The sequence below is a fragment of the Nipponia nippon genome, unplaced genomic scaffold (assembly GCF_047370975.1).
Source record: "Nipponia nippon isolate SJK-2023a ecotype South Korea unplaced genomic scaffold, ASM4737097v1 scaffold_3, whole genome shotgun sequence".
Lineage (NCBI taxonomy): Eukaryota > Metazoa > Chordata > Aves > Pelecaniformes > Threskiornithidae > Nipponia > Nipponia nippon.
This window is the reverse complement of record NW_028262347.1, coordinates 58,398,630-58,414,887: the sequence shown is the minus strand read 5'-3', so window position 1 is coordinate 58,414,887 and position 16,258 is coordinate 58,398,630. Positions and strand designations below refer to the sequence as shown.

General features: G+C 47.7%; 1 protein-coding gene across 2 annotated transcripts in view; it reads right to left on the bottom strand.

Annotated features, from left to right (window-relative positions):
- Positions 1–2,223: 2,223 nt before the first annotated feature.
- IL2RB (interleukin 2 receptor subunit beta) overlaps positions 2,224–16,258 on the bottom strand; it is a 30,073-nt gene continuing 16,038 nt past the window's right edge. For both annotated transcript variants that reach the window (XM_087766844.1, XM_009475272.2), the window contains exons 2-10: positions 16,105–16,202; positions 15,650–15,776; positions 13,991–14,096; positions 12,714–12,822; positions 11,568–11,716; positions 10,392–10,563; positions 8,400–8,496; positions 6,477–6,561; positions 2,224–5,097 (exon numbers count right to left, since the gene is read on the bottom strand). In XM_087766844.1, coding sequence (XP_087622970.1) covers positions 4,270–5,097; positions 6,477–6,561; positions 8,400–8,496; positions 10,392–10,563; positions 11,568–11,716; positions 12,714–12,822; positions 13,991–14,096; positions 15,650–15,776; positions 16,105–16,202 — 1,771 coding nt within the window. In that variant the 3' untranslated portion in view covers positions 2,224–4,269. The remainder of the gene's footprint in view (positions 5,098–6,476; positions 6,562–8,399; positions 8,497–10,391; positions 10,564–11,567; positions 11,717–12,713; positions 12,823–13,990; positions 14,097–15,649; positions 15,777–16,104; positions 16,203–16,258) is intronic.

The window sequence follows — 16,258 nt, the reverse complement described above, 5'->3', positions numbered from 1 at the left end:
GCTTTTTTCTTTTCTGAAATGGAGGTTTCGGAGGCTTGCAGGGGGAGAAGATCCACAGTGGGAGCCTGGGAAAAGACAGGGCAGGAACACCTCCAGCTGTGCAGAGAACAACACAGGAGGCTGGTGCAGATAGCTTACGTTGTCCTCCTCGAGGGACAAGAAGTTGCTGAGCAACTGATGTATTTCTTAGCTACCCTCCTTGGTCCCATTGGAGGGAGAGGCAAAACGCAGGGCGTGTGCTCCCCAGCACAGAGATGGAGCAGACACTGGCTGGCAGGTGTAGATCGCTTGAAGGAGGGGAGATGGCAGTAGACAGCGGGTCCGGTTACCACAGTGGTCATGCAGATGAAAGCAAAGCACAACGTCTCTCAGTCCCCACCCGCAAGACTCCCTCTGGTCTTCTTGTGCTTCTTGCTGCCCAGTCTCCTGACGCTGGGCTCCCTGCACTCCGTTGCACCACAACTCACTCCTCACTGCAGCATCCGCTTTTCTTCTAGCCCCAGGTCCTCCTCACCTACCTTTCCTGCACCACCTTCTGCTTACAGCCCCGCAGCTCTGTACGTGCCTCTTTGTTTTTCACAAAAAGCAACCACGCTCCAGCTAGAGCAGAGTAAATAGAGTTATTCTGTCAATAAAGGGCGGGGCGGGGCGGGGGGGGGGAGGGATGGGGACATGGACGACTCTTGACCGGGGGCTGAGCTCCAGCCAGTGGCATTGACCTGGGACTGAGCTCATTTGGGCCAGTGCTCATTTGGGCTCATTTTTGCAGCTGGGCAGGGATAGCTGTTTTCAGCTCTGCCGCTGATTCATGTTTAGTCTGGGACTGCATGAAGACCAAAAGCCATTGCTGTAGTTGCCTCGTGGTGGATTCTAGTAGATAAACATTATATGTGGATGAAAAGCTGCAGTGTTTGACTGGGAATGTGTCAGTGTGGTTATCCCAACTAACTCATTGCTGTACATATGGGAAACTGAGGCATGCAATGACAACAAGAAATGCCTTCAGAACTGCTTGAGAGATTGAGGAGACCAGATTTCATTTTTAAAAGTTACTTTCAGTCAAAATTTCCCCAGATAACTGGGGTATAGCTGCATCTTTAGACATACATGTATACGCATATGGCTTTCCCAAGCTTACGCTATGAGGCCTTGCCACAATGGGTCAGAACGCAGCTGAGGGTATTTCCCCATGCTGGAGACCTTACTTTTTGTATCCATCTTTCCTGGAAAGAAGCATCCTCCTTCTCTGGTGTTTTCAGCAGAACAAAAAATATACCATCTCAATCTGATCTATCTAAGCAAGCATACCACATCTATCACCACAGGCTTTTGAATCAACCAAGGACCCAAAACCTTGATCAGATTTGACTTCAGAGGAATGCCTTTGCTGCAAGTACCCTTTACTTTCCACTTCTCCACAGTAAAAAAAAAGGAAGGGATGTGGGAGGAGGCTGACAGTGGTATTGCCTATTTACAAACAAGGTATCTTGGAAAGAGGGAGATCAGAGATGTGACAGCTATCTTTGCTGTCTCTGGGTTTAAGACAAAAAGAGGACTCGTGTCTGTGGTTGTTAGCACAATATTTTCCACACAGTGCTAGCGTTCAGCTTTGGTTTGCCTCTAGTACTGATGGACAACGTTGCAGCATCTTTCCGTGGTTTTGTGAACCACACACTATGCGTTCACATCAGCTTGCAAGGGGACTGCTCCTCATGTGACATTTCCAAAGAGGTCTTGAGGACCCAGCGGAGAAAGGGCCCCGCATCACTGAAGGTGTTATGCCTTTGGTATTCACAACCTGGGTTACTCACATAGGAGACCACATGATCTTGTCTTCCTGGAAGAAAAGTCCTGTTATCACCAGATCTGATGTTGAGCACTTCCTGCCGCAGTGTGTCACACATTCACACCCAGCGGGGCTGTAAATGCAGCGCTAACAGATTGCCAGCTCGAAAGCTGTCAGCATTTTCACATGGGGGGGGGGGGGGGGGGGGCGGAAATTACTGAGCCAGCAGGATGGTCCTCAGGGGCTTGCAGCAGGATCACCTCCAACTCCACTTTCTGCTTTAGGTGGCTGAGTCCCTTGGGGAAGGGAGTAGAAAGGAGGGCTAAAGGTATATTGGTCCGAGCAAAGCTTTGCCTAGTTTGCTCTTTAGAAAAGCTGTTAATCCTTTCCCCCCACCCCGAAGGACAGAAAACCACTGTAGATTTCTTAATATTTCTTTTATTTAAAAGAGGCAAAGTTTGTCTTTTGTACTTATCTTAGCAGCAAGAATAATTGGGAAGCTTATGAAGATCTACATTGGGACAGGATTACCATCAGTACAACTAGGATCCTTGGCCCATGTAAGATAGCAAACTGCCCAGCAGGTGCAAGAGATTCAGTGTCTCTTTTTGAAGTCCGTCTGGGAAGATTCTCGAAGTACACCAAACAGCTGGGCAAGCCTTGTGCTTGCTTTTCTGGGAAGCTGTGGGGTCTTCTTCACCTGCTGTCTCCTGGAGACAAGGGAGCAGTCCACATCTTGATGCAGGTGGTGAAGCAGCTGATGAAAGGAGAGGTATATCTCCCTCAGCTTCTCAGCTGCAGGCAGGCTGAACTCCTTTGAGCACCTATTTTGAGGTGAAATCCAAGCCAGAGGGTGACCCCGTGGCTGGGACTCATAATGACATTCAGGCTGCACAATGCAAGGTCAGGTAACAGTGTGGGACTGGGACAAAGGGGAAGCTCGACACTTGTACAGACAGACGTAGGGAAGAATTCGTACTGGGTGATACTCACAGGGGTGACAGAAGTACCAAGTTTGATATCCTTGTCATTTTTGATATAAAAACTCTTAGAAAAAAGATCTTTAGCACAGGGATGGTATTTTCCCACTGCTGAATAGTCCAGAAATATGGCAAGAAATCAAACGGACAGTACAGATTTTGAATACAGGGACGGATGTAACCAGAACAGTTTGTCTTCCTTTGCTTTTGCTATCTCCATTCTTTGTGAGTGGATTGAGGTTTTCTTTTCAGCAAAGGTGCTGATTCGTGGGTTAGTTTTCTGGGCTCATTCACCACATCTTTGCCGATAATTAGGCAATGGTTTCCCTTGAGCAATGGAAGGAATGGGCAGCACCGTTGAGATGTTTTCCACTAATACAGGATGTGGGATGAACTATTCTGCAATCAGCTTATCATAGTCAAATAACTGTATTTTGCCAGCAGGGCAGAGACGCTTTCGATTTCATGAAAAATATTGCAGCAAGAATGGGAAATTGTGTGCGTTCTTTTTACTGCCATCATCAGACCCGGGGGAAAGAAGGGGGGGGAGGGGATTTCCCCAGTATTTTTAATCCAGTAATGGGGATTTCTTTTACACTGCACTGCTTAGATAGCTAACACAGTTGTGCTCTGAGCTGACCTTAGATACTCGAGTCTAAAGCTGGACCAAGTAGCTCAGAATATAAAAATCTGAATAAAACCTGAGGTGGGGACATCACATTAAAAATTACACCCTTGGTCAGTCAGGAGGAGTTGTCTTCATCCATTTCATCATCGGCCTCAGCACTGACTGGCAATGCTACTGTCCGTTGTACAAAATCTCATATCCACCTCTTCAGGCATTTCTCCCTCCCATTAGAGGTTTTTAGGCTGGGATGAGGCAAATGGATCATGTGCCCGCTCAGCCTCAAAGCTGAGTGCTATTTTACACTAAGATGCAGAGCATGGAAGTGCTGGCACAGCCTCCTGCTGGAAGCTAGGAAGGAAGAAACAAGCTGGTGAGGTTCGGGATGGCACTTGATCAGTGGGACAAGGGGTTCCTATGCCATCGGATCCAGTAACAGCAGAGAAACAGGCTCGGTTATGAAGATGTGTCCTTGTTGGCCTGTATGCCTAAAAATCAGGCTTCTATGTCTTCATTAGCTGTGTAGCCACTGAACAGCTTTAATGTGCCTTTATCATTCTCCATGTGCTGCTTTGCTGCCCACTAGCCCACTTCTGCATGCAAAACGTCCTCTCACTTTCAGCGATTTGTTTCAGAAACTCTTTACCTTGGGAACAAGTGCTACCCATGTAGCCATCCATGAATTTATACCTTGTCCATCCTATCCCTTTTCTGGTTTTGCAGCCCTCTAGAATAACTCCGTTCTCCAGCCTCATTAAAGAACAGTCCCAATGGGTTTGATGCTGAAGTCATGTTCATGTCCTGAATAGAAAAACTGTCCATCTAGCCTTCCCTGCAGAGAAGGCCTTTCCCACCTGTAGGTTTCCTCCAGGCAGATCCTAGAAAGAGCAATGGCTGTACTGGCTTTGGAGGTCCCTCAGAGAAAGGTAGGCACCAGTGTTTGGGACCTGACTGGAGAAGGCTGCTCTGCACGGATCTTCATCCTGGGTTTGCCTTAGAGGTGGAGGCTGAGAGAAAGAAGAGGTAGCATGTGCTGCTGATGTACAAGGGTCAATCGGAGGGCCTGCCTTCCCACTCCCCTCCGTTACATCGGCAGTATCGCTGTCATGCAGGTCCGGTGGGTCAGTAAAGTCAGTGTCCAGCTGGCACAGGGCCTCAGCAGGTTGTAAAGCTGCTTTGTCCACCATGATCTCATCCTGTTTCAGAACTGGTGTTGGTGAGGTGCCTTCACTTGACCGGAGAGCCCCAGAAATAGCCATGGCTGGCTGGGCTTCACCTTCTGTCTCTTCCACAAAGGAGCTGTTTTGGAAGCCCCGGGTCACTTTGATACAGTGAAGGAAGTTGTGGGACAACATGGGCATGTCCTCTGCCAGTGTGCAGAGGCCTGGGGAGGGGAGAGCGTGGTAAGACTCGCCATCCTCGCTGCCACTGCCTTCCTGGGTGAAAGGCTCATAGGTGAAGTAGACCTGACAGGGCTCAATCTCAAAGGAGTTGGAAAGGTGGAAGAAGAAGTAGCCTTGGTTGGTGAAGCAGCTGGATACGGAGTTCCCACTGGTTTCTAAGGGAAGATCAGGAGTCAGGGTTCCCTTGGAAAGTAGAAACTGGGATTCCTGGTCATTCTTCTGCATCACCTCGAGCACAGAGATCTCCGGGGTTGTGCTGTTCACACAGTAGGAAGATGTGGAGAATGGGGAGGAGAGCCATTTCTGATGGGGAAGAAACACAGGAGAGAGACTGTTATGCCCAAAGTATAACACTCAGTGAGGAACCAAAGGTTTCTTCTCCTGAGTGCCCTCAGCAATCAAATGACCTTTTCTTTATCCAAGCAAGAGTTGCCAGAGGTGGTGGGGAGGGAAATTTACATTCATGATGTCTCATCTGCAGGATTTTCGGAGAGAGTATATTTTTCTGTCACTTTGAAATCAAGAGCAGATCTTTCAAGCCTATGTTTTGAGATTTCTGGAGGGGGGAACGGAGGATGGAGGATTGAAGTGAAAGAAAGAAAAAAAATTACAAGACTATTAGATGAAGTGAAGGTGGAAACATGAAAAGCAGTACTGGGATGCATCTCATGCAATCTATTCCTAGGTCCTGAACCAGTTTCTGATAAATCTACATGGCCCTATGCAGATTTCTTGTCTAAAGTGCTCTTCCAGGCCTCTTATGCCTAGATTTCCACACTCACTATAAGTGACATCCTGCACTGAATCATTATGTTTAAAAATAAACCAGTTTTGATAAAATCCAACTTCATTGCCTTTATGGCCAGTAAAGCCAATTTTTCTGGTTCTTTCTGCACTGTGAAAGTGCACTTTCAGTGCCTGCTGCACACCCCCGCCCCCTGACTCCACACTCTTCCCCTGTAGTTTAAGCTTTCTAAAGCTTTTTGCACTTAGGCTTTTCCAAAGCTTTGCTGTCCTCTGGACCCTCTGCAGTTTGTTTCCACCCTTCTTAAAGCGAGATGCCCCTTGGGATCACCTCCCACATCTTGCATCTGACATTCCCTGTAATACTGTACAGAATGGTAATTGTCTCCTTGCAGCTGCCCATACTCACAGAAAGATTAGGGGGAGGAAGAAAGTGGGGGTGGAGAAAGAAGGGAAAGAGACAATAAGAAGGCAGAAGACAGCTAAGTGCCATCCAGCGTGATGGCAATTCACATTAGGAGCAGAGGAAAGGCTCACAGCCAGGAGGAGGGGATCACAGCAGGAAATCTGGGGAAGAGCTAGGCAGCCTAAGGCAGGCAGGGAGGGACCAAAGTAGGGTGCAAGGTGATCTGAGAGGCCAAGTTCCCCCCCGCAGGTCCCTTGTTTTCTCTCAGGCTCCCCTGAGCAGGGTGCTGAGGTTTGCGTGGTTTGCCGTTTCTCAGTTCTGTAATTAGACATGCCTCAGCCAAGTGTCAGGTTTTAGAAAGTCAGAAAATAAAACTCGAGGGGAGAACCCAGCAGCTGGTGCTACAGGCCCATATGTCATGTGTGCACATGTAGATCCAATAACCGGGTGTCTGTCCTGGGCATGTGCAGCTGGACCCTCCTTTCCCGCATTTCTCCCTCATAATCACTTGGTTCCATCCCCAATCCCATACCTGAATGTCACCTCCATGAACTGAAACGAGTGGGGGAAAGAACTTCTCGGGGTCGGGGATGTGAATCTTCAGGATCTTCTTAAACCTTGAGAAAAGAAGATGAGGAGGAATGAAGCAGGGCCTGATCCTGACCAATCTGGCACTGTGATGGAGGTAGGAGGGAGCATGGCAGCTCATGGGTACTACCCTGGTGCGGGGGAGAGGTGAAGTAAGAACAAGCCTAAGGGCTCGCCTTGCTCTTGAGTGGCCTGAAATGCAGTAGCTGAAGGATGAGAGAGATTGAGATGAGGCAGCTAAACCTGGCATTGGAAAATACACTCCCCTCAGCCTTTTCCCTGGGGAAGCACAACCAACAAACAGTTCCCTAGTTTCTTTGGTTTCTTTCACTGGTGGCCTTGGCTGGTCACCTTAACCTCTCCCTCTGCCCTGATGACAAGCTATGAAGGTCTCCCTTGTTTCCAAGGTCTAGCTGCTGTAAGTTGCCCCATCTTTGCTTTGCTGTCACCACAATGACTCAGAGGACCACATGGTCTGAACCGGACCACCGCTAGCAAAGCTGTACCACAACTGTCTGTCTTGTTAGCAGAACACTGCATGGTATAGCTAGGACACACTGGCTGTGCAAGCCATCTGAGCATGCCTTGTGTCCACCCAGTGGCCTCCACTTTACTGGAACCAGTGTGTTGTAATCCTGCGGCAGCATGAAATGATGTCATCTGCTCCTCAGTCCCTCAGAGATGTCGGCTGATCCTGTCAGCTCTTTGCTGAAGCTTTGCTGTGGGATGCTCTGAGGAAAGACCATCCTGACCTCTGGAGGCAATCAGTGTACTCTCTGAAGCATCAGAATTTGCTAGTTCGTGCATATAAACTACCTTACATCACTGCAGGTGCTATTTTTATTCATGCATGTCTAATCCTTCCTTGGATCTTACCTCAGCATTATCGTCTATCCAGTTCTCCCAGGTTAATTATATTCTGTGGAAAAAGGAGGCCTCTTTATCTCTCTCTGTGCCATATAGCTAACACTTCCTCACCTTTGTGTTATGACTCAAGGTAAAACACAGTGACCAGTGACTTTCTCAGTATCCGTCTTCCTTCAATATGCTTCTCCTTCTTTCCTTACAGAGAAGACAACTCAGCCTCTGCTACCTCATCCTTGAGAACATTTCTCCCTGCTCCCTGCCATGAACATCAGCACTCTGATTCTCTGTCCCTGTCCTGAGATGAGAAAACGTGAGGCCATTTCTAACCTCACCATGTTGACAGGTCACTCTCTGTATTATTGAGTGGGGTAACCTTGTGAGACACTTTCAGTCCTGAATAATAACAGCGTCTGGGTAGAAATGCTGTCAAAGAGATCTTTGAAGCATCATGTAGATGTTTACCAGCATGTGATGAGACACTTCAGGACCAGGGAGAGGAAGAATTGTACCCCTTACTCAGAAGTTTTGCCTGCAGACCAAATGTCATTACATCCTGCCTGAGCTCTTGCTGACGTCTTTAAGTGAGAAGGTAGCAGTACCTCGGCTTGCTTGGTCCTCTGTACTGAGGGAGTGCTCAACCCACTGACCTGCTTTTTAAGAGGCAATTCTGGTCCGTACCTGCCAGGGAACAGCACTCTAACCCATGGGCAACAGAAGCGCTGAGGCAGCTCCTTTTAATTCAGCTAGGGCATGGCACAAGGTCACAGAAGCATGGCACAATATGATGATGGTGGTGAAACCACATCATCTTGGGTGGTGATATAGCTCCCCAGACAAATGTCAGCCTCAAAAGGCTGGGCTATAAACCATATTTTTAAGTCACTCTCTGTCTTGAGTAATGCCAAGTGAAAAATAACGCTGGTTTTGAGAAGACACACAAGATATAGGAGAGGAACAGGAGAGGAATATATAGAGAGAGGAAAACTTGATTCTCATTTACCATTTCAGGGTCCGTAAGTTAATAAGGAAGGCAGTCCCAATGATCACGAAGATGCAAGTGCTCACTATAAGAGCTGGCAAGACCGGCCGGGATGTTTCTGCAAGATGAGAGAGAATGAGGGAGTTGCTGTGAAAATTTAGCCAGGATTCTGCAAGTAGGAGCTGCATCCCTTCCATGGCTGTTCAAGCTGATCAAAATGGGCCTTTATTATACTTTTATATAATATTATATGTTATTTTATATAATATTATATAAAATTATAATCCTTTATTATAATTTTATATAATATTATATATTATTTTATATAATATTACATAAAATTATAATACACAGGTCAGATGAGTTCTGCTGTGTTGTGTAGGATGCCTTTCAGCTGAGATGGGTTTCAGAGTCTACTTGGCATGGCTTAATAGATAATTTGTGCTGAACAGCTTGAACTCCCTGTTCATAACAGCACCACAGCTAGGGGTTGCCACAGATGAGGTGCCACAGCCTACTGGTTGAAGTGTCCATCGACCTGTCTGTTTTGTTGCAAAGGAAAGCAGGGAGTCCTAAAATCAACATACATGGGGTTGGGCACTTGAAACACCATTATCAGTCAGTGGGGGAGATAGAGTCATGGGGTTCAGGGGGTCTTTGAGAAGGCAGGAGGACCAAGGATGGAGAAGGTTAGAGGTCAAGGGGCTGGCTTCTTTCTTTGGAGAGGTGTAGGAAAGCCTTAGGAGGCTAGGAAGGTTACAGCTTTCCACCACATGATGTTTTTGGTACTTGGATTGTAAGGTTAGGAGAAAGAGACTGAGTTCCCACATTGCCAGCGCTGCCAGCACTCCTCAGGCTTGTCTGGCATTATCTCAAACTTTTCTTAATCTGTCTCTTTCACACGCATCTCCCCAGTGTACTTTCGCTTGGTCTTCCTATTCTGGTGCCTGTCTTCTCTGCCTGCCACCCACATCTCCCTCCATTCCTACGACCCCTTGGTCTGGGCCTGCAGAACTCCTCTGGAGCAGTTGTGAGGGACCAGAGAAAAATAAAAAAAGGAGGAGACATTTTTAGGACATCCTTTCTTTGCCTGTCCTTGAGATGCTACTCAGATCACTTTGTTTCCTCTGCCTCTGGTACCCTGGTTATCTTTGGGTCTTGGTTGCTATGACAACTGGTTGCGGCTGTATCCTATTCATTGACATCACACGCTGTCAAAATTTGATCGCCACAGCAACACAGTGCCCTTTCTAAACATAGCTCCTCTGTTTATACCAGCACCAGGCACAACAGGGAGGGGCTGACCAGGGGCAGAGTGGGGGCGACATGAGAAGGAATAACCTCTATCTGCTTATTTTTCAGAAAAGAAATTACAGAGGCCACAGCCAATGACATCAAAGACACTTGCTCAGGGCACTATCTTTCAAGGCTGGAGGTGTCCTCCGTGCTGTGGTTCATGGTAATGACTGATGCAAGTCTCAGCAGACCTTTTTGGAAGGGACTTACATGCATGTAAGTCTCATTCTCCATGAGACTTTGCTTCCTAGGCTCACATCTCCTTTGGTTCAAGAGCTGAGGGCTCTGTTTCACTGCACTTCACTGATCAATGGCTCCAATGAACTGGGCCATTTTAGAAAGCTGGATTTATGTTCCTAGGTCACAGGAGCACCGGGGAAAATGCCAGTCCTGGCTACTGCTTCTGCAGGTCAGACATCTGGCCTTACTGCTCTGGGGAAACAGTCCATGATTTACATCTTGTGGATTTTGCCTGGCTTCTGGAAGTCAGAGGGGCTCTTTTGGGATCAGGAGGTCTTTGACCCTAAGCCTTGTTGAGCCAGCCTGACCTAAAAATTTAGGAGAGACAGATTGTTTCTGACCTTTCTATTGCTCTTTGATTAACACAATCCTCCCTATCCATCTTCCTCCAGCTTCTCAGCCTTCGTGGCCCTTCTAATTTGTTTTCCCTGAATTCCTTTTTTCCCCTCCAAGACAGACTGCCTGACTGATCCTTACGGTCAGCATGTGTCCTCCACAGTATCGTCTCGCTCCAGTCGCTCCACACGCCTTTGTAGGTACTTGAAGCGCTTGGCCTTGCACGGACAGCTGCCTCGTATTTCAAGTTGGGGGAGAGGCTCTCAAACACCACCCACATCTGGTCCTGCACAATGGTGAAGTTCCTGGCCTCCTGGGAGTAGGGCAAAATTAGAGCATCATCAACACCCTGGCTTACAGCCTCACATACCCATCTCTTCCAAGGCCCTCAGAGAGGACCTGTCTCAGATCCCTACACCTTGTGCACTGCTTGTTCACCCTAGAGGACAAGTCGTCTTTGCTTTGCTTTTTTCATCCCTTTCAGGTCTGTCCTGCAGCTACGTGGATTTCTTTGTGACAGCACTAAGTAAAATAGGATTTCCGTCTGCCTCCATGTCATCACCAAACACTGGCAGCAGGTGACACAGATAAGAGGGCGGGAGTTGTCATCCACTCTCCATCTTCACTGTCCTGGTTTCAGCTGGGATAGAGTTAGTTTTCTTCTTAGTAGCTGGTAGAGCGCTGTGTTTTGGATTTAGGATGAGAATAATGTTGATAACACTGTTGTTTTGGTTCTTGCTGAACAGAGTTTACACTAGTCAAGGACTTTTCAGCTTCTTGTGCTCTGCCAGGTGCATAAGAAGCTGGGAGGGACAATAGCTAGGACAGCTGACCCAGACTGGCCAAAGGGCTATTCCATACCATATGACATCATGCTCAGTATATAAGCTGGGGGAAGAAGGAGGAAGGGGGGGGCATTGGGCGTGATGGCGTTTGTCTTCCCAAGTAACCGTTACGCGTGATGGAGCCCTGCTTTCCTGAGGATGGCTGAACACCTGCCTGCTGATGGGAAGCAGTGAATGAATTCCTTGCTTTGCTTTGCTTTGCTTGTGCGCGTGGCTTTTGCTTTACCCATTAAACTGTCTTTATCTCAACCCGTGAGTTTTCTCACTTTTACTCTTGCGATTCTCTCCCCCATCCCACTGGCTGGGAGTGAGCGAGCGGCTGTGTGGTGCTTAGCTGCTGGCTGGGGTTAAACCACGACATTCACCAAAACTGGTTTTGCCCTGAGGGAAGGCCCAGGAACAAGTTCTGGGTGATGTAAAGAAGACCAGGATTCTTATGGTGACAGGTCCCAGTGTCCCGCTCCATACTCACCTCCCAGGACTGACTCGTGGTTCGGTACCGCGCTTGATATTCCCGCTCCCCATCCAAATAGTGAGAGGAAATATTCAGGCTCCATGTTAAGTTGTAGGTGTTTTCAGTTTTGCTAACTAGCTGAAGATTTCCCGGAGGCCTCAGCTTTACTGGAAAGAGAGAAGGAGCAGGGATGATACCTCCGCACTGTCTGTCCATAACAGGGCTCCACCGCAAACCCCATTGCAGCAGGGTTGGTGTCTTGGCTGTGCTCACAGACTACAGCCAGCCACAACCATGTGAGATGGTTAGTGAGTTCCCCCTCTCTGTTCCTCCTTCTTCCCCACTGTCACTGAAGGCAAAAGGCCTGTTGTCTCTAGACTACATTAAAGGCAGCTCCTCCCATGAGCCGGTGAGAGTGGCCCCTCTAGTCAGTGCAATCAATCCCACATGGCAGTGCATCCTATCTTGTAGGGGTGATCCACAAGGCAATTGTACAGGCAGGAATGGGGCATGATTGGAGTGACAGCTGCTTCCCAGCTGCTCTTTCAGAGAGCTACAGCCACAGAGGATGGAGTTACACAGATGGTCTGGGCTGATCCTTCCCAACCCCTGACTCTAGCCATGCCTTCCTATGCCTTACCTTGCAGCAGCTCTATTGGACCGCTCCTTGAGTCAGGTACACTCACACATCCAGCAAAAAAATGACCCAAGCAGATGTTTTTCTGCTGGATTAATGAGTTGAATCCTTTCAGCAAAGACTGATGCATGCCAAAGCTGGCTTAAAGGAGGGTGGAAGCACATATCTGGTAAGAGGGGCAGGGGAAGAGCAGCAAGACTTTCCCTCCTTTTTGCAGCATGCATTTCTCAGGAGGTCAGCTGAGCTGTCATTGCCTGTTTGAAGCCAGAACTCCTAGCGCAAAGCACTCTCATTCAACAGTGTCCCAGATACAGGACAGGACAGGCAGTGGCTGGCATGATATTTCACATTAATGGTGCAAATGGCAGGAGTCAACCTGGTTCATCTGTGCTAGTTGTAGTAGGCGACCAGGAAAAGAGACAAGTCTAAAATCAGCTATTGGTGTTTCATAGGGGTGGATGGGGAAGAGAAATTAGCTGTCATTTCGTGGGGAAGCTTCAGAGACTTCAAGACAGATGAATACTCACTATTTGCAAGTGGACTGAAATCTTCTATTCGCACAGGTATAGACCTATTCTCTCCAATCTGGCAATGTACAGACATGGTAAGACGATCTGCCCTGGTGAAGCATTGAGTCTACAAGGAAAATTTACCATTAGTGACACTGAAGCCTCATCAATAAGAATTCATATTTCTAAGCATTGCCTATGTATAAGAGGATTAGGAATACTTGACAATAAATATGGATGATATTTGTGGCTGAAAGGCATAAGCCTCAGTGGTCAGTGAGGAACCAAAGATTTATACTTGATGTAGTGGGATTTTTTTTATCATTGGCGAGAATGTCACAAAATATTGTGATATGCTAGTTTTCTAGGATTGCTGTATGTGCTGACGAAGCAGGAAAAAAGTTACTTTCTATGTAAGTGATATTTATTGAGAAAATATTTTTACTAAAACATTTTGTGTTCATTGGGAAGATTGAGATGACATCAGTATGAAATACTACTCTTGAAATGCAATGATACTAAAGGGCCACATACATCATACAGTATTAAATAAGCAATAGGGAAATTAGCTTGATTAGAAAGAAAACATTTTGGAGCTGTTTACCAACCCTGCAATTTGTCTTTGCACGTGATGTGCAAATGTAAGAAAGCTTGTCTGCCGTTAGACTTGGTTGTGACTTTATCAATAAGGAGAATTGGCTCATATTTGGGTGGGTTATTTTCTGAAAACACAAGGACTACGGTAATTCTGGATATGACTGAAGGAAGTACGTAGTGAGTCTAAAAAAGACTGATTTAAATAAAGAATAATAGCTAGAGGATTTGCGTTACCATTAGCTCCAGTGATGTGTTGCTGTTGCATCTTGCATTTGACACATCTAACCAGGCTTCATAGTAGTTAATGATCTGGAAAATGGTACTGACCTCTTCAAGGCAAATGCTGTCAGGAGGTCACCTCAGAGCTGGTGATGATGTCCAGCCCTCCTCAGAGGAAGGGGTTAGGGCCAAACCCAGGTAATTGAGACATGGGACACTGCATGATCTGTCTGTCCTGCATGTGTTAGGACAGCATGGCCCAGCTCACAATGAAGCCAGTCCTCCCAGCAAGGGAACCCACAAGGGCAATGCATTATCAACAACACACAACTTCAAGCCCAACCCCAGAACTGGAGTCAGGGATTAGGCTTGGGCTTTTTATACTGCTCCTGTGTGTCACACTGTTTATACACCCAAAATCCACCTACAAATCCTTTCCACCTTGTCATTATCCAGGACAACCCAGATGAATTACTCACATTACTGTTTTTGCTGAACGTCTTGATGCACCTCCTCAGTCCTGTCGTGTGTTCTGCCTTGGGTAATTCACAGTGCTCCTTGGATTTTTCAGGTAAGGGAAATAACCTGGGGTTTAAGCACAAGAACGTCAGTGACCTGGGGAGGCTGTTTTGTACTTAGTCAAACTTTATATAACACTAAAGGCCTTTCAGAGCATTTTGCATCCTACCATATTTGCTGAACAGGTTACAGCAAGGATGCAATCCCACTTTTTCTCCCCACTGCATTACTCAGACAAATTTTATGTGCTGGCACATGGAGAGTCAATGCATCCCAGTTATTTCAAGCCAAAGATAACAGTAGGTTTCCAGTTTCCAACTCTTCACAAACCCCTCTTGCTACCTTCTATGCTTCCTATTGATATCAGAGGGCATGCAGAGCCCAAACACACCAGCTGCCCACAACTGCGCCAATGTGGCCCTGGAAGACAGGTGCCTGTTTCAGCCCGTCTAGGGTTTACAGGCCTCCTTCAAGCCACTGACAGTCCGGTAGGGTCTCAGATGCTGAGATGTATATCTTCTGAACCAGGCTACATCCCAGTCAGCCAGGACTGTACGTCACACTTGGCAACGCTACGCCATGACCTCTCTTCTGCTCTGACAAGCGTGGCTGGACAACCTAGGCACAGGGGGTGACAGGGTGGGAGAGCATCTGTGGGGTTGCAGCTGAGGGGGTATCAGACTGAGCTGCCTGCTCCAGCTGTAAGGTCAGATCAAGCCTGGGACTTGCTGATGGTGGGGAAAGGTGGTGTCCTAGAGCCCTTGTCAAGCAATGGCACAGTTCCAAATCCAGCCCAAATTCCAGCCTCAGTCTCTATGATTCACACCCATGGAGCAACATAAATGTTTTGGCTTTCTAAGTCCACGCACCAGGCCCCAGAATGTATTTGCCCATCTCACACCATTGGAGGTGTTTCAATGACAGCCATAAGCAACCCACCCACTGCCAGAATCACACTGAGCCTTTCTCATGACAGACCCAGAGAAGCCCCGGGGTAGGCTGGTAAGTTGGTAAGTCTCTTGGATGGAGACGTCACACTTGGAGATGATAGAGACCAAGCCAGCCCCCACTGCGGTACTGGCCACACACCTACCCCTCTGCTGGGAGACATGTGGGAGAGGAAAACATCATGAACTGAGAGAGATGAAAGGGTCAGGGGAAACAAGGGGAGCAATATTTTCCTTCATTTGTTGTTACTCAGGGTGCAACATCCCAGCTCATCCTGGCAATGGGCAAACGGTCCCTGTATAACTTTAATTCCACCCTCCTCCACCCCCATCTCTGTATATCCTCCTTTTCCATTGAAAATGCCTTTCAGTCCAGAGGGTGGCTACCAAGGAAGAGGGATTTTTTGGAAAATGAAGCACAGACAGAGCTATGGAGCTGGAAGATGGGCTGCGCTAGACAGTTTGGGACCATCAGATGACAAACACTGAGCAGTGGCCAGCATCTCAGCCCACATGGGGTTAGAGACAGAGTTCAAGACAAAGCCCCTCAGCTCTGTGACTCCACTACACATGCCCTGGGGAGGGGGAACCTACATTTTTGCTAAGCAGTAAACTTTTCAGGACACTTTTCATTCAAAGCATTGGCTTTCCTCAGCCTCTCCAGTCACCCACCTGTCACAAAAAGCTAACTTCGATAAAATCTCCAGCTGGCACGGTGCTTCAACCAGATCCCTGCTTGGGTTCCAGTCACAGAAAAGAGCCGCCCGCGAGTCATACCAGCAAGTTAGGCTGGAGGTGCCTGCCAGCAGAGAAGAGTCGGACAGCAACGTGACTGAATTAGCAATGATGTTTCACATTAACCATCACCCCGGACAATTCTGCCCCATCCCAAACTACAGACTGACTCCTCTGCTGGATAACTGTAAGTAAGAAAGGCAGAGCCACTCACTTCTCTATGTCCTTGGAGGCTGATGTGCTCATAAGAGACCTTTAACTATTGCAGCCTCCTCTGGCTGTATGTTGCAACATGAGCATGTCACAGCAACGCACCATGGCACACACACTCCTCTGGGTGACCCCCCTCCCTGCTCGCCCAGCTGGCAGGGGTGAAGGGAATAATTTCTTACCTTGTGCCAAGTCTGATACCAGCGAGAGAGTCGTGAGGCTGAACAGCCACAGGTGACACAGAAGCAGCAAAGAGGGCTTCATCTGTACTGGTGACACACTGAAAGAGAGAAGACGCCCCCCCAACATAGCTCAGCAATGCAAATTAAGAAGATG